The sequence below is a fragment of the Diadema setosum genome, chromosome 1 (genome assembly GCF_964275005.1).
Source record: "Diadema setosum chromosome 1, eeDiaSeto1, whole genome shotgun sequence".
NCBI classification, from domain to species: Eukaryota; Metazoa; Echinodermata; class Echinoidea; order Diadematoida; family Diadematidae; genus Diadema; species Diadema setosum.
This window is the reverse complement of record NC_092685.1, coordinates 40350498-40376060: the sequence shown is the minus strand read 5'-3', so window position 1 is coordinate 40376060 and position 25563 is coordinate 40350498. Positions and strand designations below refer to the sequence as shown.

The 25563-nt window shown below is 40.5% G+C and overlaps 1 protein-coding gene and 2 pseudogenes across 1 annotated transcript; all 3 read left to right on the top strand.

Annotated features, from left to right (window-relative positions):
- Positions 1 to 1653: 1653 nt before the first annotated feature.
- On the top strand, positions 1654 to 2874 carry LOC140236495 (uncharacterized; annotated as a pseudogene).
- A 9398-nt stretch (positions 2875 to 12272) lies between these two features.
- Positions 12273 to 14130, top strand: LOC140236409 (uncharacterized). Its single transcript, XM_072316366.1, has one exon. The coding sequence runs from the start codon at positions 12273 to 12275 to the stop codon at positions 14058 to 14060; it is 1788 nt and encodes a 595-aa protein (XP_072172467.1). The 3' UTR covers positions 14061 to 14130.
- A 36-nt stretch (positions 14131 to 14166) lies between these two features.
- Positions 14167 to 16009, top strand: LOC140230493 (integrase/recombinase xerD homolog; annotated as a pseudogene).
- The last annotated feature ends 9554 nt before the right edge of the window (positions 16010 to 25563 follow it).

The window sequence follows — 25563 nt, the reverse complement described above, 5'->3', positions numbered from 1 at the left end:
TAACACCGTTAACTGATTATTTCCAACAGCATCCCCTCTGATGAGCAATACTGTGCGACGATGAAGTTTTTTTTCAACTCTCTACTGTCGTGTATCATTTTGACTATCACGAAGTGCCATAAAATTACTATATCCGTTACATTATCAAGCTGATACAGTTGGTTCTTTTAACACACTGTTCTTCTGTGTGTTGAGTGTGTTGATGTATAGTTACGGCCTTTCCAATGTCACAGAGCCAAGCTTAATAGTCCCCCAGAATGCCTGCTAGGTATTGAGTGTGTTGATGTCAGTGGTTGATGTATAGTTACGGCCTTTCCAAAGTCACATATCAAACCTCAGTCGCCTCAGAATGTCTACAAGGTTTTTCACCTATATAAACTATGTCACAACTTCTTTTCTGATATAGGAGTCTCGACTCCTCTCCTAATGTCTGCATTTTTGTAGCCTCATTTCAGCCGAATCCCTTTTTCTATTAGTCAAAAACTCCAACTTCCTAGCAATTAGTATGGCTTAATTGGCATTTATAATGAGACCGGAGGGTAGGGTGGGTGGCCGTAAAACCGCGGAACCCGGTTTACGAAACTATGTTTGTCCTGAGCCTTTTCTTGATTGCGTATTTTTGTATACTAATATGCTCAAAGCTAGAGCCATTGTTGTTTTTGTACATAATTTTGGATCTACTTTTCTTTAAGAATGCGTATCAGTCAATTCTTACTTTGCAACCTCGTAACAATTATGCCAACCAGAAATCATTGTCCATGCATGCATCCCAGGTCTTCTCGATCGGCTTTATGCTAAACCACATGTCTGCAAACTCTTGTAGCCAAATCTTCATATCGTTATCGTTGTTATACATGTTCTCTGATTGCAATTTTCCGCACACCCATAACATGGCTTCAAAAAAACTCACTCTGAACTTTATTCTTGAAAAAAGCTTTATGTCCTCGTTTGTGCTTGATATGTTCAGACAAATTTATCCACCTGCTTTTTCTACTACAATCTTATGCCACATAAGAGCTTGTACATTTCTCCTTACTCCGCGTCTTCTTGTGTTTGTGACACAGATCACTCATGACGCTTCCTTCTTACGTCACACGGAATTTTCCTTTATTTTCCGTCTGTCCCTCGACATTTTGTATTTGTCCATCCCTAGAGAACACGGTTTCATTATTCACTGTGCATTCCAGTTATTACCAACTGCAAGGTCATTACCTCATGTGAACGCAGTGTGGTATGCATATGCTTGCCAACTGAATGTTGTTTTTGTAACTCGTTTCCAAGAGACATACGGTAATCTAAGTCATGAACATGTATTTCTGGTAAACAACTCATTATTCAACTCGTGTTTGTGCACTTCTGAATATGGATGAGTTCATAAACGCTATTTCTTCTTCTGTTATAGATAGTGATATAAACGATTATCAGCCAGCTGCACTGAATTCCCTCTCACATTCTTATGATAGAGAAGAAGGTGAAGACTCCGATTTTGTTACTTCTTTAAACACAGAAACCCAAGATCTGAAGCTTGATTTTGACGCTAATGATGCGTCTGCTCGAAATGAAATGTATTTGCCTGCGTTACGCAGTATAGCTGGCAAATATTGTTTGGACGGCATAAGTGCGAACACTTAATTGTTTTCAGGAACGCATGACGGAATGCATTGTATCCGTCATGCGAGTGGAGGGAAATTTGAATATGAAAGGTGATAGATGCCTGTGTAGGGAGCGGTGAGGAAGAAGAGGCATTCTAGCCTTGCACTCCATTGCTAGCACGTTCGAATTTTGGGCCTCTCACAATTTACCTTCATTTTACGCGGTTTCTCAATATGGATGCAGCCAGGATAGCCGACATGATTGACTCTAAAGTCAATCAGAGCCAAAACCGTCTTTTATCAGACCTCGATAATCTGATTTCAAACAGACTGAGCAATTTTCAGCAATCTTTGAACGAATCTCAGAAAGCTCTCAGTGACGCGCAAGTAGCCAAAATTGAAGAAATGCATGCGGGCAACTACAAATTTCAACGCAAAGGCAACGAGAAGCAGTACAAAGTCAACATCAAAGTTCAGAGGAAGTTGAGGGAAACAGAACAGATTCTGAAAGAAGAAAACGATATTACAACATCCGTTGCCGACGCGAAAGCAAAAATCGCGGAAGGTATTGACATTATAGACAAACGGCAAAAGTTAACCAAAATGGCCGACAGTTCACCCTTGCCAGGGGTGGAAGATGGTAGCAGAGTACGAGAATAACTCTTTAGCCGACAATTCCGACGATGAAAAGCGGATGTTCAAAGCAGAGGCTAGAGCCGAGAGGAAAGCGAAAAAAGTCAAAAAGCAGTGGGAACCAAGGCGATTCCAACCATACGCCATGAACCGATCATCATGGAGGCCGATTCACACTGGCGCCAAAGACCAAGAAAATCATGCTTCAACCAGCCGCGGAGGAGTAGACGAACGCAAGAGGCCGGGGCTTTGTTTCGCCTGCGGTAAACCCGGTCACTGGAAGGCTGACTGTCTAGCAAGAGGCAATAGATCCGACCAGATAAGTGGATCAGAATTTATTCACGTAGATAAAGAGAATGACACAGAGTCTAAGTTAGATTCGATAGAAAGGGATCAATTTGATAGTACAAGTGACTTGAAGGCACTGCCCAAAAATAGTGGCAATAAGATTAATGTGTCCCCTGTTGGGAGATTGAAACAAAATGTGAATAAGTGGGCCGACTTCGGGGCCAGTAGGGAAATCTTGGATATTATTGAGAATGGCTATAAATTGCCTTTGCACACATTGCCTGATAGTAAAGAGCTTCGTAATAATATATCCGCTTTAAATCATGGCATGTTTGTGGAAGAGGAGTGTAGAGCCCACTAATGTCAAAATCGCCCACTAATGTCAAAACAACCACTAATGTCATAACGCGTCGACGACAAATGTCAAAACAACCACTAATATCATAACGCGTCGACGACAAATGTCAAAACAACCACTAATGTCATAACACGTCGACGACAAATGTCAAAACAACCACTAATGTCATAACACGTCGACGACAAATGTCAAAATTTCCATTTTTACTGCAAATGTCATAACACGTCGACGACAAATGTCAAAATCGGATTAACCACTAATGTCATAACACGTCGACGACAAATGTCAAAATTTCCAAATTTTCTGCAAAATGTCATGACGCGTCACAAGGGCGGATCGAGGAATTCCATGAAGGGGAAGCGCCTTTACAAAATCAAAGGCTGGCGCGACCCTCGCCCCCCCCCCCATTTTCTTATTCTTATTTCTGTTGTGTTCACAAAATAAAGAGAGGGGGGCACTAAGGGGGATGCGCCCCCTCTCAATCCGCGATTGCGTCAAGCGCAAATGTCAAAATCGGGGATTAACCACAATTTAATGTCATAACGCGTCGACCACAGATGTCAAAATTTTCAAACTAACTGCAAATGTCATAACGCGTCACAGGGGTGGATCCAGGAATTCCGTAAAGGAGTGGGGCGCCTTAAAAAAAAAAAAAGGCTGGCGTGACCCCCCCCCCCCTCCATTTTCTTATCTTTATTTCTGTTGTTTTAACATACTATAGTGAGGGGGAACCAGAGGGGGAAGCGCCCCCTCTCGATCCATGATTGCGTCAACCATAAATATCCAAACTCATTGCTTGCATTACAGGGGCGGATCCAGGAATTTCGTAAAGGGGAGGCGGCTTTACAAAATCAAAGGCTAGCGCGACACTCCCCCCCCCCTTTCTTATTTTTGTTTCTGTTGTTTTAACCTAATAATATTACAGTGAGGGTGCACCAGAGGGGGATGCGCCTCCTCTCGACCCATCATTGCGTCAACCACAAATATCAAAACTCATTGCTTGCATTACGGGGGCGGATCCAGGAATTTCGTAAAGGGGAGGCGGCTTTACAAAATTGAAGGCTACCGCATCCCCCCCCCCATATTTTTCTTTTTATCTATGTTTTAACCCCCCCCCCCAAAAAAAAAAAAGAAAAAGAAAAGAAAAGGGGCATCAGAGGCCCTGGGGATGCGCCCCCTCTTGATCCATCATTGCGTCAAGCACAAATGACCAAACTCATTGCTAGCATTACAGGGGCGGATCCAGGAATTTCGTAAAGGGGAGGCGTCTTTGCAAAGTAAAAGTCTTGCGCTACCCTCTCCCCTCCCCTATTTTCTTCTTTTTATTTTTGTTGTGTTGACGAAATAAAGAGATTGGGCACTAATGGGGGATGCGCCTCCTCTCAATCCGCGATTGCGTCAACCGCAAATGTCAAAATCGGGGATTAACCACAATTTAATGTCATAACGCGTCGACCACAGATGTCAAAATTTTTAAACTAACTGCAAATGTCATAACGCGTCACAGGGATGGATCCAGGAATTCCGTAAAGGGGAGGGGCGCCTTAAAAAAAAATAAAGGCTGGCGTGACCCCCCCCCCCCTCATTTTCTTATCTTTATTTCTGTTGTTTTAACATACTATAGTGAGGGGGAACCAGAGGGGGAAGCGCCCCTCTCGATCGATGATGCGTCAACCACAAATATTCAAACTCATTGCTTGCATTACAGGAGCGGATCCAGGAATTCCGTAAAGGGGAGGCGGCTTTACAAAATAAAAGGCTGGCGCGACCTTCGCCCCCACCCCCATTTTCTTATCTTTATTTCTGTTGTGTTGAAAAAATAAAGAGAGGGGGTACTAAAGGGGAATGCGCCCCCTCTAAATCCGCGATTGCGTCAACCACAAATATCAATATTGGATTAACCACAAATGTCATAACGCGTCACAGGGGTGGATCCAGGAATTCCGTAAAGTGGGGGGGGGGGGGGGGGGCGCCTGTACAAAATCAAAGGCTGCATGGCGAGACTCCCCTTTTCTTATTTTTGTTTTTGTTGGTTTAACCTAATATAGTGAGGGTGCACGAGAGGGGAAAGCGCCCCCTCTCGATCCATCATTGCTTCAACCACATATGGAAAAGCTCATTACTTGCATTACAGGGCGGATCCAGAAATTTTGTGGATAAAGGGGAGGCTTCTTTACAAAGTGAAAGGCTCGAGTGACCTTCCCCCTCCCCATTTTCTTCTTTTTATTTCTGTTGTATTGACCAAATAAAGAGATGGGCACTACAGGGGGATGCGCCCCCTCTCAATTGCGTCAACCACAAGTCACAAGTCAAAATCGGGGATTAACCACAAATGTCATAACACGTCAACCACAAATGTCATAACGCGTCACAGGGGTGGATCCAGGAATTCCGTACGGGGGGGGGGGGGCTTTACAAGATCAAAGGCTGGCGAGACACTCCCCCCCCCCCCCATTTCTTGTTTTAGTTTCTGTTGTTTTAACCTAATAATTATAGTGAGGGTGCACCAGAGGGGGATGCGCCCCCTCTCGATCCATCATTGCGTCAACCACAAATGACCAAACTCATTGCTCTCATTACAGGGGTGGATCCAGGAATTTCGTAAAGGGGAGGCGTCTCTACAAAGTCAAAGACTGGTGCGACCCTCCTCCCTCCCCCATTTTCTTCTTTTTATTTCTGTTGTCTTGATGAAGTAAAGAGAGGAGGCACTGAAGGGGGAAGCGCCCCCTCTAAATCCGCGATTGCGTCAACCGCAAATGTCAAAATCGGAGATTAACAATAAATATCATAACACGTCGACCACATAATAGTCTGTTAAAATTTTCAAACTAATTGCAAATGTCATAACGCGTCACAGGGGTGGATCCAGGAATTCCGTAAAGGGGATGGCCGCCTTTAAAAAATCAAAGGCTTGATTATCTTATTCTTATTTCTGTTGTTTTAACAAAATATAGTGAGGGGGCACCAGAGGGGGAAGCGCCCCCTCTCGTTCCATGATCGCGTCGGTAAATTGGCACCTCGTCTACAACCACCCTGTCCAATGTCCACCTAGTCTAATGCCATCTCGTCTAAACTCACTTCGTCTACTACCAACTCGTCTACCAACCATTTTGTCTATATGCCAATTAGTCTAATTGTCATTTCGTCTACTAGCCATTTTATCTAATGTCCAATTTGTCTAAGTCACATTTCGTCTAACACCCATTATGTCTATTGACCATTTCGTCTATTAATCATAAGGTCTATGAATAAAATAGTCTACAGCTCATTTTGTCTAATAGCCAATTGGTCTACAACTCATTGTCTAATAGTCAATTAGTCTAATAACCAGTCAGTCTACTCCCAACTGGTCTACTGCCAACTGGTCTACTCCCAATTGGTCTACTCCCAACTGGTCTACACCCAATTGGTCTACTCCCAACTCGTCTACTGCCAAATCGTCTACTGCCAACTCGTCTACTCCCAACTAGTCTACACCCAACTGGTCTACACCCAACTCGTCTACTGCCAACTCGTCTACTACCAACTCGTCTACTGCCAACTAGTCTACTCCCAACTGGTCTACTACTAGTTATATTTTTTTGTTGTTGTTGTTATTTAAGTCTACTTCATCCAGTTTCTTTTTTCCCAGTGAAATAGGTCGAACACTCTTGGTGCCCCATTTGGTTTAAATCTTTATTATTCTAATTATGACAATTTTTTAGGAAAAAAAGATAATGTCACAGTGTGAAAAACTTGCTGTGTTATTTTTGTGGTGGATGTGTAATTTATATCAGAAGCAATCATGCAGCATTTATATGTCCAAACTTCAACACTCCACGGGTGGACTGGGGTGGTCGGTCGAAATGTAATTCTGTTTCGTATGACTGACAATTCGTTTGTGATGGAGGATTGTAACTGAGCTAGTTTATCATTATTTAGTTATTTTACGGCCAGAATGTAGACTGGATAGTCATGTCTCACTATTGATTAGTATGTCTTTATATTCAGCATGTGCGGAATAATTAACAACTAGAATAGTCCAATATTGATTTTTGTGCTAATCAAGGGCAGGGTTTAATATGAATAGTTCATGACAGTGAGACGGACTGGACACTAGACAAAGTGGTATATTCATTATTAGCATGACCAGATGGAAATGATCAGTTTGGGTAAATTGTTGAGAGTAAAACTATATCAGTTGGGAGTACACCAATTGGGTATAGACGAGTATAGACCAATTGGGAGTAGACAAGTTGGGAGTAGACCAATTGGGAGTAGACCAATTGGGAGTAGACCAATTGGGAGTAGACCAGTTGGGAGTACACCAGTTGGTAGTAGACCAGTTGGGAGTAGACCAGTTGGGAGTAGACCAATTGGGAGTAGACGAGTTGGGAGTAGACCAGATGGGTATAGACCATATTGGGTATGGACAAACTAAGGGTTGGACGATATGATAACTAGACAAAGTGAATGTAGACTAAATGACTTGTAGACGAGGTGGGAGTGGACTAACTAGTAGTAGACAAAATAGATATTAGACGACATGGCAAATAGACATTGTGAGTGTAGACGATTTGGCTATTAGATTAATTGTTTTGTAGACGAAATGCTCCTTAGACGAGTTGAGTATTAGACAGTACGGGTAGTGGGCAAAGTGACTATTAGACAATATGGGTACTGGACAAAACGAGTTGTAGACCAAATGGGTATTAGACGAATCGGTAATAGACGATATGCTAGCAGACCAATTGGAAAATAGACATAGTGGCTGTAGACGAGGTCACTATAAACCATTGCGTCAACCACAAAAATCAAAACTCTTGCTTGCATTACAGGGGCGGATCCAGGAATTCCGTAAAGGGAGGTCACCTTTACAAAATCAAAGGCTGGCGAGACCCCACCCCATTTTCTTATATTTTTTTTTCTGTTGCGTTAACAAAACATAGCGAGGGGGCACCAGTGGGGGATACGCCCCCTCTCGATCCGCGTTTGCGCCAACCGCAAATGTCAAAATTGGATTAACCACAAATGTCATAAGACGTCGACCACAAAAATGTCGAAATTTCCAAACGTACTGAAAATGTCATAACGCGTCACAGGGGCGGATCCAGAAGTTTCGTAAAGGTGAGCCACCTTTACAAAATTAGAACTGCCGCACCCCCTTTTTTTCTTTTTATTTCTGTTGTTTAAAAAAAAAAAAATGAAAGAAGGCAGCAGAGAGGAATGCGCCTCCTCTTGATCCGCGATTGCACTATAGGGGCGGGTCCAGGAATTCCGTAAAGGGGAGACGCCTTTAAAAAAATCAAATGCCTGCGCAAGCCACCTCTCCTTTTTTTTTTTTTTTTTAATTTCTATCCTGTTAACAAAAATAGAGACGGGGAGGGGGTATACCCCCCCCCCCTCGACCCGCGACTGCGTCAATCACAAGTTTTTGGCAAATCTCATCGTTTGCATTGCATGGGGCGGAACCAGGAATTCCGTAAAGGGGAGGCCCCTTTACAAAAGATTGCCGCACCCCCATTCTTTTCTTTTCTTTTTTCTTACGTTTAAACAAAAGAAATAAAAAGAAAAATAAGGGGGAAGGGGATTGCGCAAGCCTTTCATTTTGAAAAGACGTCTCCCCTTTGCGCTTTAAGGAATTCTTGGAAAAAACAAAACTAGAACTGCCGCACCCCCACCCTCCATTTTTTCCATTTTTTTCTATTGTTTTAACTAAAGAAAAAGAAAGAGAGGGAGCACCAGAGGGGGATGCTCCCCCCTCTCGATCCGCGATTGCGTCAACCACAAAATGTCAAAACTCATTGCTTGCATGATATGGGTGGATACAGGAATTCCGTAAAGGGGAGGCGCCCTTACAAAATCAAAGCTGCTGCATCGTTTGCATTACAGGGGTGGATCCAGGAATTCCGTAAAAGGTAGGCACCTCTACAAAATTAAAGGCTTCCTTCCCCCCCCCCCCATTTTATTTATTTTTGTTGTTTTAACAACAAAAAAAAGGGGGGGCACCAGAGATGTATCAGTCCCCTCCCAATCCATGATTGCGTCAACCACAAATGTCAAAGCTCATTGCTTGCATTAGAGGGGCGGTCCAAGTTCCATAAAGGAGAGAAGCGTTTATAAAATCAAAAAGTTGCGCAAACTGCCTCGCCTTTTTTTTTTCATTTAATTTCTTTTGTGTTAACAAAAATAGAGACGGGGAGGGGGTACCGTGTCCCCCTCTAGATCCACGACTGCGTCAACCTCAAGTTAATGGCAAAACCCATTGTTTGCATTACAGGGGGAGGAACCAGGAATTCCGTAAAGTGGAGGCTCCTTTACAAAATTAAAGACTGCCGCTTTAACTGTCCTTTAAACAAAAGAAATAAAAAGATATTGATAAGGGGGAGGGGGATTGCGCCAACCTTTCATTTTGAGAAGACAAGAGAAAATGAAAAGAAGAAAATGGGGTGGTGTCGCGTGAGCCTTTGATTTTGTAAAGGCGCCTCCCCTTCACGGAATTCCTGGATACGCCCCTGTAATGCAAGCAACGGGTTTGGTCATTTTTTTGTGGTTGACGCAATCATGGATCGAGAGGGGGTGCATCCCCCATGGTGCCCGAAAAGAAGAAAATGGGGTGGTGTCGCGCGAGCCTTTGATTTTGTAAAGGCGCCTCCACTCACGGAATTCCCTGATACGCCCCTGTAATGTAAGCAATGGGTTCAATCATATGTGGTTGACGCAATCATGGATCGAGAGGGGGCGCATCCCCCATGGTGCCCGGAAAGAAGAAAATGGGGTGGTGTCGCGTGAGCCTTTGATTTTGTAAAGGCGCCTCCCCTTCACGGAATTCCTGGATACGCCCCTGTAATGCAAGCAATGAGTTTGGTCATTTGTGGTTGACGCAATCATGGATCGAGAGGGGGCGCATCCCCCATGGTGCCCCCTCTATCTATTTTGTTAAAACAAGAAAAAATGAAAAGAAGAAAATGGGGTGGTGTCGCGTGAGCCTTTGATTTTGTAAACGCGCCTCCCCTTCACGGAATTCATGGATACGCCCCTGTAATGTAAGCAATGGGTTTGGTCATTTGTGGTTGACGCAATCATGGATCGAGAGGGGCGCACCCCCCACGGTGCCCGAAAAGAAGAAAATGGGGTGGTGTCGCGCGAGCCTTTGATTTTGTAAAGGCGCCTCCCCTTCACGGAATTCCTGGGGACCGTTTCATGAAACTTTTTGTCAGTGATTTACACTGACAACTGTTAAAAGCTACTGAAATCCTTGCGTCTGATTGGCTGATAGCAAATTTGTCGGTGAAAACCTTCGACGAACTCGTTGATGAAACGCCCCCCAGGATACGCCCCTGTAATGCAAGCAATGGGTTTGGTCATTTGTGGTCGACGCAATCATGGATCGAAAGGGGGCGCATACCCCATGGTTCCCCCTCTCTATTTTTTGTTAAAACAAGAGAAAATGAAAAGAAGAAAATGGGGCGGTGTCGCGCGAGCCTTTGATTTTGTAAAGACGCCTCCCCTTCACAGAATTCCTGGATACGCCCCTGTGATGCAAGTAATGAGTTTTTCCATTAATCTTGTGGTTGACGCAATGATGGATCGAGAGGGGGCGCTTCCCCCATGGTGCACCCTCACTGTATTAGGTTAAAGCAACAGAAACAAAAATAAGAAAAAGGGGGGTCGCGCCAGCCTTTGATTTTGTAAAGCCCTCCCCCCCCCCCCCCTTTACGGAATTCCTGGATCCGCCCCTGTGACGCGTTATGACATTTGTGGTCGAAGCGTTATGACATTAGTGGTTAATCCAACATTGACATTTGCGGTTGACGCAATCGCGGATTTAGAGGAGGCGCACCCCCCTCCTTAGTGCCCCCTCTCTTTATTTCGTCAACACAACAGAAATAAAAAGAAAAGGGGGAGGGTCGCGCCAGCCTTTCATTTTGTAAAGGCGCCCCTCCCCTTTACGAAATTCCTGGATCCGCCCCCGTAATGCAAGCAATGAGTTTTGATATTTGTGGTTGACGCAATCATGGATCGAGAGGGGGCGCTTCCCCCTCTGGTTCCCCCTCACTATAGTATGTTAAAACAACAGAAATAAAGATAAGAAAATGGGGGGGGGGGGTCACGCCAGCCTTTGATTTTTTTTTTTTAAGGCGCCCCTCCCCTTTACGGAATTCCTGGATCTACCCCTGTGACGTGTTATGACATTTGCAGTTAGTTTGAAAATTTTGACATCTGTGGTCGACGCGTTATGACATTTGTGGTTAATCCCCAATTTTGACATTTGCGGTTGACGCAATCGCGGATTGAAAGGAGGCGCATCCCCCATTAGTGCCCAATCTCTTTATTTCGTCAACACAACAGATATAAAAAGAAGAAAATAGGGGAGGGGAGGGTCGCGTAAGACTTTTATTTGCAAAGACGCCTCCCCTTTACGAAATTTCTGGATCCGCCCCTGTAATGCAAGCAATGAGTTTGGTCATTTGTGCTTGACGCAATGATGGATTAAGAAGGGGCGCATCCCCCTCTGGTGCCCCCTTTCTTTTCTTTTCTTTCTTTCTTTTTTTTTTTTTTTTTTGGTTAAAACAACATAGATAAAAAGAAAAATATGGGGGGCGGGGTGCGGTACCCCTTTATTTTGTAAAGCCGCCTCCCCTTTACGAAATTCCTGGATCCGCCCCTGTAATGCAAGCAATGAGTTTTTCCATATGTGGTTGAAGCAATGATGGATCGAGAGGGGGCGCTTCCCCCTCTCGTGCACCCTCACTAACAGAAACAAAAATAAGAAAAGGGGGTCGCGCCAGCCTTTGAATTTGTAAAGCCCCCCCCCCCCCCTTTACGGAATTCATGGATCCGCCCCTGTGTCGCGTTATGACATTTGTGGTCGACGTGTTATGACATTTGTGGTTAATCCAATATTGATATTTGTGGTTGACGCAATCGTGGATTTAGAGGGGGCGCATTCCCCTTTAGTGCCCCCCTCTTTATTTTGTGAACACAACAGAAATAAAAATAAGAAAATGGGGGGGGGGGGCGAGGGTCGCTCCAGCCTTTGATTTTGTAAAGGCGCCTCCCCTTTATGGAATTCCTCGATCCGCCCTTGTGACGCGTCATGACATTTTGCAGAAAATTTTGAAATTTTGACATTAATTTGTCGCCGACGTGTTATGACATTAGTGGTTAATTCAATTTTGACATTTGTCGTCGACGTGTTATGACATTTGCAGTAAAAGTGGAAATTTTGACATTTGTCGTCGACGTGTTATGACATTAGTGGTTGATCCGATTTTGACATTTGTCGTCGACGTGTTATGACATTAGTGGTTATTTTGACATTTGTCGTCGACGTGTTATGACATTAGTGGTTGTTTTGACATTTGTCGTCGACGCGTTATGACATTAGTGGTTGTTTTGACATTTGTCGTCGACGTGTTATGACATTAGTGGTTGTTTTGACATTAGTGGGCGATTTTGACATTAGTGGGCTCTACAAGGAGATTGGAAGGTTATTGGAGAAGGGTTGTGTGACAGAAGTTAAGACAAGGCCCACTGTTGTGAATCCTTTGACAGTTTCGGAGAATAAGGACAAATGTAGGCTCGTTTTGGACTGCAGACACATTAATCCACATTTGTTCAAGCAAAAGTTTAAATATGAAGATACATCAGTGGCGAAGGATGTGTTCGAAGAAGGGGATCATGTGTTCACATTTGATCTTAAATCTGCATACCATCATGTAGAGATTTTTGAACCACACAGACAGTATTTAGGATTTTCGTGGTGTTCTGAAGGTCAAACAAGGTATTTCGTGTTTAATGTGTTACCATTTGGAATTTCCACGGCGGGTTATGTTTTTACAAAAATAACACGGGTTCCAGTCACCTACTGGAGAGCACAAGGGAAAAAGATTGTCATGTTTCTAGACGACGGGATTGCGGGATGCAGCGATAATAAGACAGAGGCGATAAAGATGAGCGGGTCAATTAAATCAGAATTGAATGAATTGGGTTTCCTTTTAGCGGATGAAAAGTGCGAGTGGGAACCTAGCAGTAACGCAACCTGGCTAGGATTGGATTGGAATTTTACATTGGGAGTAGTTCATGTAACGGACCGCAGGATACAAAAATTGAAAAAGTCAGTCGAAAGCATTTTGACCAAAGTGAACAGAGGTAACAGGCTTGTTTTGGTACGCGAACTAGCAAGTGTTGCTGGGCAAATCATTTCCACTCAACCCGCAGTCGGGTTAGTAGTTCAGTTGAAAACGAGAGAAATATTCAAGTGCATTAATAGCAGGGCTTCGTGGAATGCCCCAGTGTTAGTTTCTGACGAGGCGGTATCAGAGTTTAAGTTTTGGTATAAGAACATAGAACGGGTGAATGGCATCCCTATGACATTCGTGAAACCATGTAACGCTACTTTGTTTACAGACGCGTCGGCCACTGGGTACGGCGCCTACGTATGTGAAGATTTCAATCTGGAATTGGGTGGTTTCTGGAAAGAACAAGAAAAAGAGTATAGCTCTTCGTGGAGAGAAATTGAAGCTCTAAGCAGAGCACTAAAATCGTTTGGTTCGTGCCTGGAAGGGCAGAGTGTCCGTTGGTTTACGGATAATAGAAATGTCACGAGAATTGTCAAGAAAGGAAGTAGAAGCCGGCAATTACAGAGCATTGCCCTTGAAATTCATGAAACTTGTGAAAAGTTTGGTTTAACCATAATTCCGGTTTGGATTCCTAGAGAACAGAATACACGAGCTGATAACCTCAGTAAAATTGTAGACAGCGATGATTGGTACATAAGTCCAAATGTGTTTGGTTATCTGGATCGCAGATGGGGGCCACACACAGTAGACAGATTTGCATGCGATTATAACTCACAGTGTAGAAGGTTTAATTCCAGATGGGGATGTCCAAATTCAGAAGGGGTAGACGCATTTAAACAGGCCTGGAGTGACGATGTTAATTGGTGGGTGCCACCACCGCGGCTGGCAGCCAGAGTTATTGATAAGGCAGTACAAGATTGTGCCAATGGTACCCTAGTTGTGCCGCAGTGGAAATCTGCTCCATTTTGGCCAAAAATTTTCAAAGGAGGCAAATTTGCTCCTTTCATTGAGAATTCATTTATGTTTTCCTCAAAGGAAGTAAAGAAAGGAAAGGGTAACAATGGCATCTTTGGTTCTTCGAGAACAACAGATTTCACTTTAATCGCATTGAAATTACGTTTTTGATCTTGTTTATCGCATCGCGACAGGTCTAGGACTATCAGCTGCCATCACAGATGAGATCAAGGCATCCGGAACGCAGACAAGGAATCTTCTTAATTTAGCCGGCAGCATGGCATCTCATTTAGTGCAGTCCAGGAGCGATGGCACCTCAAGTATTACTCATCTTTTCGTAAATGGGAAGCGTTTATCACCGCAGAGGGCGGTAGAGCGATTCCGGCAGAGCCCATACACGTTGCACTGTACTTGACGAGTCTGATCGACGAGGGAAAGTCACCTAGCGTCGTTCAAAGCGCCATGTATGCCATTAAATGGGCCCACAGTATGAGGGGTCTAGAGGATCCTACGACCAATAATTTTGTGTTAAATTTGATCGAAGCAGCAAAAAGGAAGAATTTCAAAAAAGTATCCAAGAAGGATATTTTGTCAAATGAGCAACTTGTGCGCCTTTGTGACAATCACAGTGACACCCATGACATTCTGGTTCTTCGCGATTTAGCGTTCATCGTTCTTTGTTTTAGTGGATTTTTTAGGTTCGACGAAGCTCGTTCCTTGAAGTGTAACGATATTACTTTTCATGATAATTACATGTCTGTGTACGTTTCGAAAAGTAAGACTGATCAATTCAGGAAGGGAGATGAAGTAGTCATCAGCAAAGGTCTGACAAATGCATGCCCCATGAGAATTTTGAAACGTTATATGGAGTGTGCAAAAATAGACCCAAAGTCGGGTCATTTTCTGTTCAAGCCTGCATACGCCAATAAAGGCAAAGTGTCTTTGATACATAAAAACAAGTCCATGAGTTACACAAGAACACGCGAGACGGTTGTAGCTCGCCTGAAAGAGGTCGGCGAAGGCTTGAATTTGGGTCTTCACTCATTAAGAGCCAGTGGAGCCACGGCTGCTGCCAGGGCCAGAGTGAAGGACAGAATATGGAAAAGACACGGTAGATGGAAAGGAGACAGGGCCAAAGATGGCTATATAGAGGATAGTCTGGAAGAAAGACTATCAGTCACTCAGGCGTTACATTTGTAAATAAATGGTAGTTGTATGAGGCAGAGCATAGGTCATTATGTAATTGAGACATAAATATGCAGTTATGCCGGAGATTTAAATTTCTCACCTTGTTCAGAAAATACAAGTAAAATATTTATATTCCGGCTTATATGAAAACTGGGGGCATTAATGTTGTTTACTCTCATACGATTTTTGTCGTCCTTGATACGTTTTGATACGTTTTATGAAACATTACTAGAAATTGTTTGAGGAACGACCATGTTTCATAGCATCCGATCTTGGCATTTTGGAAAAATATGACACGGAAAACGCCCTTCTTTGTGGTAGTCATTCTAGTAGCTCGGCAGGCTATATCCCAAAATATTGGATTGAGTATATTTTGCGGTGTCATTATGTGACCTAATTAGGTAAGGTGAAGGCTGTTAAAATGAGTGGATGATGGATGGGCAGTGTTTTGAACGATAGAGTGATGGACATGTATTTGCCTGCGTTACGCAGTATAGCTGGCAAATATTGTTTAGACGGCATAAGTGCGAACACTTAATTGTTTTCAGGAACGCATGACGGAATGCATTGTATCCGTCATGCGAGTGGAGGGAAATTTGAATATGAAAGGTGATAGATGCCTGTGTAGGGAGCGGTGAGGAAGAAGAGGCATTCTAGCCTTGCACTCCATTGCTAGCACGTTCGAATTTATAAATTTATTAGAAACAAACCAAACTGATGTTTATGCTTACGACTTTGGTCTCAGCCATAGCCATAGGGTTTTTCCAGAGTTTTGCGCTTATTAAGTTTTATCTCTGGTTTTTTCACCCCGGGCTATTTCGTTAATTAGCCCTGTTATACCTTGTTATATCGATTTCCAAAGAAATCGGGATCCGTGTCAGAAGATCGATATGCATATCGATATGAAATATGTCAAGACATATATATATACATATATATATGCAATTATTTTTATTATGTTGATCTCGATAATTAGAGATTTCTATTAATAAAGGCCAGCTCTTCGTGCTAGTAGCTCGGCAGGCTATATCCCAAAATATTGGATTGAGTATATTTTGTGGTGTCATTATGTGACCTAGTAAGGTGAAGGCTGTTAAAATGAGTGGATGATGGATGGGCAGTGTTTTGAACGATAGAGTGATGAACGGCCAACTTTCTCACTATCACTTGGAAAAAGAAATGATTACACTTTCTCATTCACACTCTAACGAGCTTTTTGTTTCACATTTCAATATAAGAAGCCTCAATAAAAATTTTGATAAATTACTTGTATTTCTCAACGAATTACAATTTAAACACAGCATAATTGGTCTCAGTGAAACTTGGCTCAAGGAAACGTCACCTTCTTCTCTATTTACCATAGACGGTTTCAAATTAGTTACCAACAACAGGATTACCAAAAGAGGTGGTGGTGTTGGTTTTTATGTCACGCAAAATTTAAACCATAAACTGTTAAATGAATATTGTATCATGTCTGAATGCCTTGAGAGTATTTTTATTGAGGTGATGACCCCTACTAAGGGGAAAATCATTTTGGGGGAAATTTATAGACCTCCACATTCCAACCTTAATGAATTCACTGAGCTGTTTCACAATCTTCTCTCTAATGATTACTTTGATAATAAGACATGCTTCATTATGGGTGATTTTAATACAAATCTTTTAAATTGTAATGACGATTTATGCAGTCAAGATTTTCTTAATTTCATGTTGTCAAAATCCTTCATTCCTCTTATCAGGAAACCTACTCGGATATCTGATGCTACTTCTACTCTCATTGATAATATATTCGTTAATAACGTTTTTACTGATGTTACTTCTGGTATTGTAGTTTCTGATATCACCGATCATTTCCCGATATATGCGCTTGTTCCACAGTTTTCTATTAGGAAAATGCCAACCCTTAACTTAGGTTCTCGTGATATGTCCGAATGTAATCTTGATAGACTTAGAGAGGGATTGAGGTCAGTTGATTGGTCCTCTGTTTATAACCAAAGAAATGTAAATTCGTCCTTTGATGTTTTTATGAACATCCTTGTAAATATGTGTAATGTTTATATACCCTTATCTAGACGATTCAGATCGAATTATAAGAGAGTACCAAAACAACCATGGATTTCAAAGTCCCTACTTAGGTCTATCAATAGGAAGAATAAATTGTTTTACAGATACCGAAAATCTCCAAATGATGTAACTAAATCCCGTTATATTCGTTACCGTAATGTACTTACTTCTTCGTTGCGCTTAGCCAAGCAACTGTATTTTGCAAATCAGTTTGAAAAATGCAAGTTTGACATTAAGAGTACGTGGAGGGTGATAAACACAGCTTTGAAATCTAGCACTGTTACAAATTCCCCTACTCATATTTTGAATGACGGTCATCAAGTTGATGATCCACAGGAAATGGCCGATGTATTTAATGATTACTTTGTTAACTTAGGACCTGATCTTGCTAGCAAAATACCAAATACCCAGACAACTTTTCATTCTTTTTTAAAAGACAGGAATGTACAAACCATGTTTTTCATTCCTATTGTTGAAGAAGAAATCAAAGAAATTGTTGATAACCTAAATATTAAGAAAACTATAGATAATGATGGTATTTCGGCTTTTCTTTTGAAGAATATAATAAATGACATAATTTCTCCACTCACTTATATTTTCAATCAATCTTTATCTAGTGGCAAAGTCCCAGATAATATGAAAATCGCTCGAGTTGTTCCCATATACAAAAAGGGTCCAAAAGAATTTATGAGTAATTACCGCCCGATATCTCTCTTAACCTCAGTCTCAAAAATTCTTGAAAGGCTTGTTTATAAACGAACTCTTAGATTTCTTGTTAATTGCAATATTCTTTCTAATTTCCAATTTGGATTCAGAAAACAGCATAGCACAACTCACGCATTATTAGCCTTCATTGATAGAGTAGCTCATGCTTTAGACGATGCTTCCCACACCATCGGTGTTTTTCTCGATTTTTCGAAGGCTTTTGATACCATTGACCATCATATTTTGCATTATAAGTTAAGCCATTACGGTATCCGTGGGAGGGCTTTAGAGTGGTTTAAAGACTATCTCACAAACAGAAAACAATTTGTTTGCATAAATGGCTATGAGTCAGGTATGACGTCAACTTCTTGCGGTGTCCCCCAGGGTTCTCTTCTTGGCCCACTTTTATTCATCCTGTACATCAACGATCTCCAAAATTCGTCACAGATTCTTTCTTTTATTTGTTTCGCTGATGATACAAATCTATTTCTGTCTCACCGCAATCCCAATACCCTTGTAAGTATAATGAATAATGAATTGAAGTCTGTTCAGTCCTGGATTTACGCTAACAAGTTATCATTAAATGTTGATAAAACACATTATATGTTATTTAGTAATTCCTTGCAAGTTATTCCTGATGATGTTAAGATTAATGATATTAACCTAACCCGAGTAGATAGTGCAAAGTTTTTAGGACTTCACATCGATAGTGACCTGTCCTGGAAAACTCACTTTAATTTTTTAAGCAAATTTTGTCACGAAATACAGGAATCCTAAACAAACTGAAACATTTTTTGCCCAACCATATTTTGCAGATTGTATATTCAACCATGATTTCCCCATATCTTAATTATGGAATTCTTGCGTGGGGTAACGCATCTAAATACTTAGTGGATTCACTTTTTCTTCTTCAAAAGCGAGCGATCAGAATTATTAACCATGCTGGGTATTTATCTCACACTAACGCTTTATTTCAGAAAAATAAGATTTTAAAACTGATAGATTTGTTTGGTTATAATTTAGGTATTTTTATGTATAAATTTTCCTCAAAAGATCTTCCTGGTGTCTTTTTACAGATGTTCATAAGAAACAATTCTGTCCACCACTATCCAACTCGCCAGAGTGACGCTTATCACCTTCCACGAACTCGAACAGTTTTCGCTAAAAACACAATTATGTATACAGGTCCTAAATATTGGAATGATCTCCCAACAGAGGTTAAAAGCTGTCTGTCATTATCATCTTTTAAGCGTAAACTCAGACAGCATGTATTGAATAGCTACAACACACAAGTGCACTAAAATTCCTTTTTATTATGCTGATGACTGCTCTATTATACTACTCGGTTGTTGCCATGTAAACAAACTCAAGCATATACATTTTAGTTGCATGCTCTCTCAAATTCCTTCCCATCGGTGTTTTTCCTTCCACTTCTAGTAAGACCTTGGTCGTGTCGCATAGTTTCCCCTCCTTTCTTTCTTTCCTTTCTTTTATGCATCATTGCAGCTGGCTGGTATATCACATAAGGGAATTGCAATTGACTCATGTTCTCCATTTTTCAAATCTTTCCCCGTGTCTATGGAAGCCGGAATGTTTAAACCCTAAAATTATATAGTACTTAAGTATTCACGTCATTATCACTCCCATGTCAAAATTGCTTTTAGAGCAACTGCTATAGTGTGCAGCATGTGGTTACTTGTTCTCATTTTATCACACACATAAATACATGTGAGAAGAATCTTCTGAGCCTCGAGTAATAGTCATTCTCTTTTATTTATCCTTACTTTTGGTCTTAATTGTACCCGTGCTCCTCATCCTGTTCCCCTTACTAGGCTTTTGTTGGGACCTACACTCAACAAGCTTTGCTTTTTAGTAGGTTCCATCGTATTTCTCTTCGCATCCTTTACTTTGATTGAAAATGACACATCGACCGTTATGTATTACTTTTGTATTCCTATTTCGTCATGTATATATCCAAGCTGGACATTCTGTATTATATTTTGTTATATACCATGTATTTTCCATCGAGAAATACGAAAATAAATTGAAATTGAAATTGAAAAAATAAATGTTGTTCTTGTCACATTTTGGTGTCTTGTCACTCAGTGACTTGTTGAGAAAACAAAAAGACCCAGGGGTCTAGCGCTCAACCCGGGCACTCAACCGAATATCTAAAATTCACCTTCGCCACATTCTGGCAGAATATTTTTTAGGGAGTACATACAAAAATTGGAAGACTTCGGGACCCGCCAGGGCCATGTTTAGAAGCCTTTGGGGACCTCCAGGACCCAGGAAGACACGAAGTCCATAATTATGTTTATTCTATGACACTGGTGATAACACCTACCAAGTTTGTAGAAAATCTGACCATGTGTTTTCAAAAAGAAGATACAAAATCAAAAGTGGTCCCAAGTAATTTGGTCTCTCCCCCACGGGGCCGGGCCACGCCTAGATCTGTTTTTTGTTTTTTTGTTTTGTTTTTTTGTTTTTTTTTTTGTTGTTGTTTTTTTTATTGGGGGGGGGGGGGGAGGGGAGGGTGGATAATACAAATTTTTAGTAAATATGATGTTCTATATACCACCTGCCATGTTTGGTAACAAATTCATTTACCACACTTTTGGTAAAGATGATGTATGTATGCATAAGTTAAGACACCAACATTTACTTTCTACGGGTTTTATGTCCCGAGACATAGGCATAAGTAGTTTGCATGGCAGCCACTTTTAATTTATGCAAATTAGGCACTGATCAACCACTCGAATCTTAGAGAACTTTTAAGAAGGTTAAATGCAAGTGGAATTGTTTCAGTTGCAATAAGGTGTGGGTTAATCCGATTTTTTTGAAATTTTGACTGGACTGAACAGAAGTCTCGCTTCACGAAAGATGTTAGGTTTAACAATGGGAAGGGAAGATTTCGCTCTATATCACAACGGATGTCTCAAGGTGGAGTTGGTTTGGAGTGTATTGTACAGCGCCAGCGAATTGGCATGCTGTCTTTTGAAGAGAAACAATGCTTTGTATATCTACACAAGATTATAGTGGAAAGACTGATTCCACATGAGGGGGTGATAATCAGCTGTTTTGCATGTTTGTGTTTTTTTTTTTTTTTTTTGCGCTCTGAAAATTCACAATTAGGATGCCATACTGGTGGTTTTCTTGTTGGCTTTTGTGGTAGTCTTGACTTTGCGTTGCCAGTTTGGTAATGACGTCGCATTGGGCAGGCCAAGGCTATCCGCGGTTTCGATGAGCTATCAAGTGAAGAGAAGTTTGCGAGTGAATTTGAAATGTCTAGGGTGTGATAGTTGAAAAGGCTAGATGAGAACAATTGAAAGCCTACTTATCTTACCATTCTGTATAAAGTTCCCCAGAGGGAATGTTGTTTGAGTGTCATAAAATTTCAGTATGTAACAGATGTTATTTCTTTCATATTTGTATTTCTTCCTTTCTTTCTTTTTTCAAGGCATGAATCTTGTTGAGGATGATGCAGACAGGTTGAATGTAAGACGTGATGGTTTTGACTGCTATGAATATATTCTTTTTTTAGCCCGCAATAACGTGAGGTTCTGACATGTGCCTGCAGCACTGTGATGACAGTCATGCGGCCGTTCCACGGTAAAAGGGTCTATCTTGAGAAATGTTACTTCGGAGAAAAACGGGTTTAAAGTTTGGCGTATTTTTCATATTTCATTTTTTATATTTTCATAATACATATCACTCACAAACCATTCTTTTTACAAACACAAGAGGCAGACATACAAATACACCAAACTTTAAACCGTTTTACCGTGGAACGGCCGCATGAATGTAAATTTCATGGTGATTTTGTAATAGATCCTTATGACAGAAGCTCCAACACAACGAAAATTCCTAAATTGGATTTCAAATATTATGTCTATAGGCATCTATTTGAAGTCGATTGTTGTATGGTATAGTTCAAACACATGATAATGGATTTCAAATTCCATGTATATGCAACAAATAAAGTGTATAATGTTTCATATAGTATAATTATAACAACATGTTGACTGTTTTGGGATTTAGTTTCTATTTTGTGTTCACATTATCAATTTCAGCGTAATCTGATATCCTTTCATTACTGTTGCTATGGATTTTTACATTCTATTTTTGTCCCGTTCATGGTAAGATTAAGCGCTTAAATAAACCCTAATACTTCAGAGCCCCATTTCTCAGTACACTTTTCCAGAGTGTGTGCTTCTTTCCGATATTTAAATAGGTTAGGAGAATCCATTTCAATTGAGTTATACATCATTTCAAGGCTTTTAGAGTCTGCTCTTTCAGAATCTACTCTTTAACTAAAAATCTATGTTTGGTACCATGGTGACCTTTTGTTGGTTTTGAGATGCAGGGTCACAATCACTGCAATGTTAGATGTGAAACTGCAATCAGACTCTTGCACTCTAACTACTTGACTTCACTAAGAGTTTTGTCGTAGATGAGTTCACAGGCCATGGTGTAAGTGCTCTGCCAGGTATCAACCAAACCAGAATGAGACAAATTCCCTTTAACAAAAAGCAAAAGCATAACAAAGCAAAATGAAACAAAACAGAAAAGCATGAATAGCGATGAATCATAGCACACTGAAAAGTCAGATTCATAAGTGGAGGGAAGCATTTCAAAATGGACAAATGTAAGTCTCTCTCCACACTTGAGTCTGATTTGTGATTGCTTTGATGATAAAACGGTGTTCATATAAAAAAAACAACTACAAATTGTAGTTCATTAATGTTATTATTGTATTAGTGATATCATTTTAATTTTCATTTTAGTATTATTATTTTTATTATTATTATTATTATCATCATCATTATTATTATTATCATCATTATTATTATCATTATTATCATCATTATAATTATCATTATTATTATTTATCACCATCATCATCGCCACCTCAGAGTGAAAGAGTGTGGACTGTAACACATGTCAATGTATGCTTGCAAATATTTCCCATGATAGATTTGTTTGCAGTTCAGCTGTTTTCACGATTTGATTGATATGAATCAAGCAAACAGAATATGCAATTTTGATAGCAAAACTGTTTAAATATGTTCTACAGTTACATAGTCTGTCACGTGATATATCTAAAACTAGAACTATCGGTATGAAATTGATGGCATTGAGCATGTTGAGCGAACTGCGCTATATACAAGCCCCTCAATTTTCATTTCCACCAAGTCGTTTATGAAACAAGATGTATAATAATTATGTTACAAGATATGTTATCATTTTACGTTTGTATAACCTATGTATATTGATTGGAAATGAAAATGATTGAAAAAAACATGAATGAATGAATGAATGAATGAATGAATGAAATAATCAAATAATTGAATCATTGTCGGTGGCTGTCCTTCTGTATCATTTAAGGAAATGTTCATTCATTTTCATTCAGTCAGTCATTTTCATTCATTCATTCATTCATTCATTCATTTTTTTCTTTTCCAACAAAAACATATAAATATATTACAGAAATTGAATAGATAGATTTCATCATGATACAAACTAAAGGATAAGTTTACCCCCCAAAAAAATTGTAAGTATACGGAAATGTTGGAAATGGGGAGGAATGCTAAAAAGCTGTGCTTGTAGGGTGCATTCTCCCCACACGTAATACAAGAAATTATATGATCGATTGACTGATATACATAAAAAGTGGAAGAGACAAAAGAAACTAAAACAAAAAGACCTATAACTAACCTAACTTATCCGAAACAAAAACCCTGAACAAATCCCTGCACTACGTTCTTCAAATTTGGAAATTGACGAGTAAAATCAAGTCCAATTATGAAACCATGACTACCTTGAGAAATTACTGTAATAGTGTTGCTTGTATTTTTTTTTTTCAATCAGTTTTCAAATGGTCTGGTGATGCTTATTGATAGAATACTGTATACGCCGAATATTTCGCGAGGTTTTTATTTTCGCGAATTTCGTGAGTCAGCTGCTATTCGCGAAATTAAAAACACTCGAAAATATTGACTCTAATACCGATATGAATGTGACAGCGTATACATTTCTCCGTTCACTACATGACTCCACGATCGCAAATTCAACCACTCGCGAAATTGTCGGGAAGTCCTGATTCGCGAAATATATGGCGTATACAGCGGTATGGTATCTTACATGCTGGTGCTTTAATATTATCAAGTGAATAAGAGTAATATGATACAAATCTTAGTAAAGCGTGTTCGTTCGTTCGTTTGTTTGTTTTACATGAGTTTAGAATACTGTAATGTACTTCTGAATCATAGCTCTTCCAAAGAAACAGTACATTTCATACCATCATGCTCGTTCTTATTTCAATCCTAATCACTGTACACCGGCCATATAATGATCGAAAATAATTTGTCAGTTTTTGCGTAAAAATGCCCCTTTTTATTTGTGTGTGTGTGTGAGTGTGTGTGTGAGTGTATGTGTATCTGTCTATGTTTGAATGTTTCCTCATGTTTGATATCATTACTTCAGTTATACTTCCTACTGTTCTGTAAATTCACTCGCAAAATCACTCAACAATAACAATTCTATAAGATGATTAAGATGGTACATGATGCAAATAAGTGATGATATTAAGTTACAAGTTGAGAGCTGTGTGAAAGAGACAAAGGAGGCTTTTTTTTTTTTCCACGGGAGCTCCTCCTCGTATTTCCCTGATGTTTCATTTTCACTAAAATGACAACTGTTGGTGAGGTGGAGTCCCCGCTCCAAAACAGAGATGACACATCCGATATAGACGGAGCAAGAAAAGATATGCTGAGACCTTAAATAGACTAAAAATCATAGAGCTGCAATGTGTAAGACGGAAATACACTAGAGAATGAGAGGAAACACTGAACTGATGAATACTGACGTTCTTTTTATGCCTCAGCCACGAAGTGGTGCCGGAGGCATTATGTTTTCGGGTTGTCCGTCCGTCCGTCCGTACGTCCGTACGTACGTCCGTACGTCCGTCCGCTTTCGTTTACGCGATAACTTGAGTAGTATTGAATGGAATTTTACCAAACTTGGTCCAAGTATAAAGTATGATGGGGCAATTATTTGATTAGATTTTGGATGAAATTGGCCAAAGGTCAAAGGTCAAAGGTCAAGGTCAAATCATGAAATTGTATCCGTTTACGCGATAACTCAAGACTGGATCAAGCAAATTTCACCAAACTTTGTCGGAGGATGATGTATGATGGGGCAATTACTTGATTAGTTTTTTAGTGAAATCGGACAGAGGTCAAAGGTCAAAGATCAAGGTCAAATCCTAAAATTTATCTCTTTATATGATAACTCAAAACTGGATGAAGCAGCTTTCACCAAACTTGGTCCAAGGATGATGTATGATGGGACAATTAGTTGAGTAGATTTTAGGGACATTGGCAAGAGGTCAAAGTTCAAAAGGTCAAGGTCAAATGCTAAAAATGTTGCTATTTCCCCCATATCTATGCAATGCCCAAAGGTATTTTCTTGAAACTTAGTGTAGACATGAACTACTGCATAAAGATTCTCCAGAGAGAGTTTCATGTCATAAGGTCAAAGGTCAAAAGGTCAAAGGTTAGGTGAAAATGTTGCAATATCACTTTTCTCGCAAATGGTTCAATGTATCTTCATGAAACTTGGTACATACGCATGTACTGACTGGCAGGGATTATCTAGGGAATTTAGGGGTCATTGGTCAATAGTCAGGGGTCAAAGGTCAAGGTCAACTCCTCAA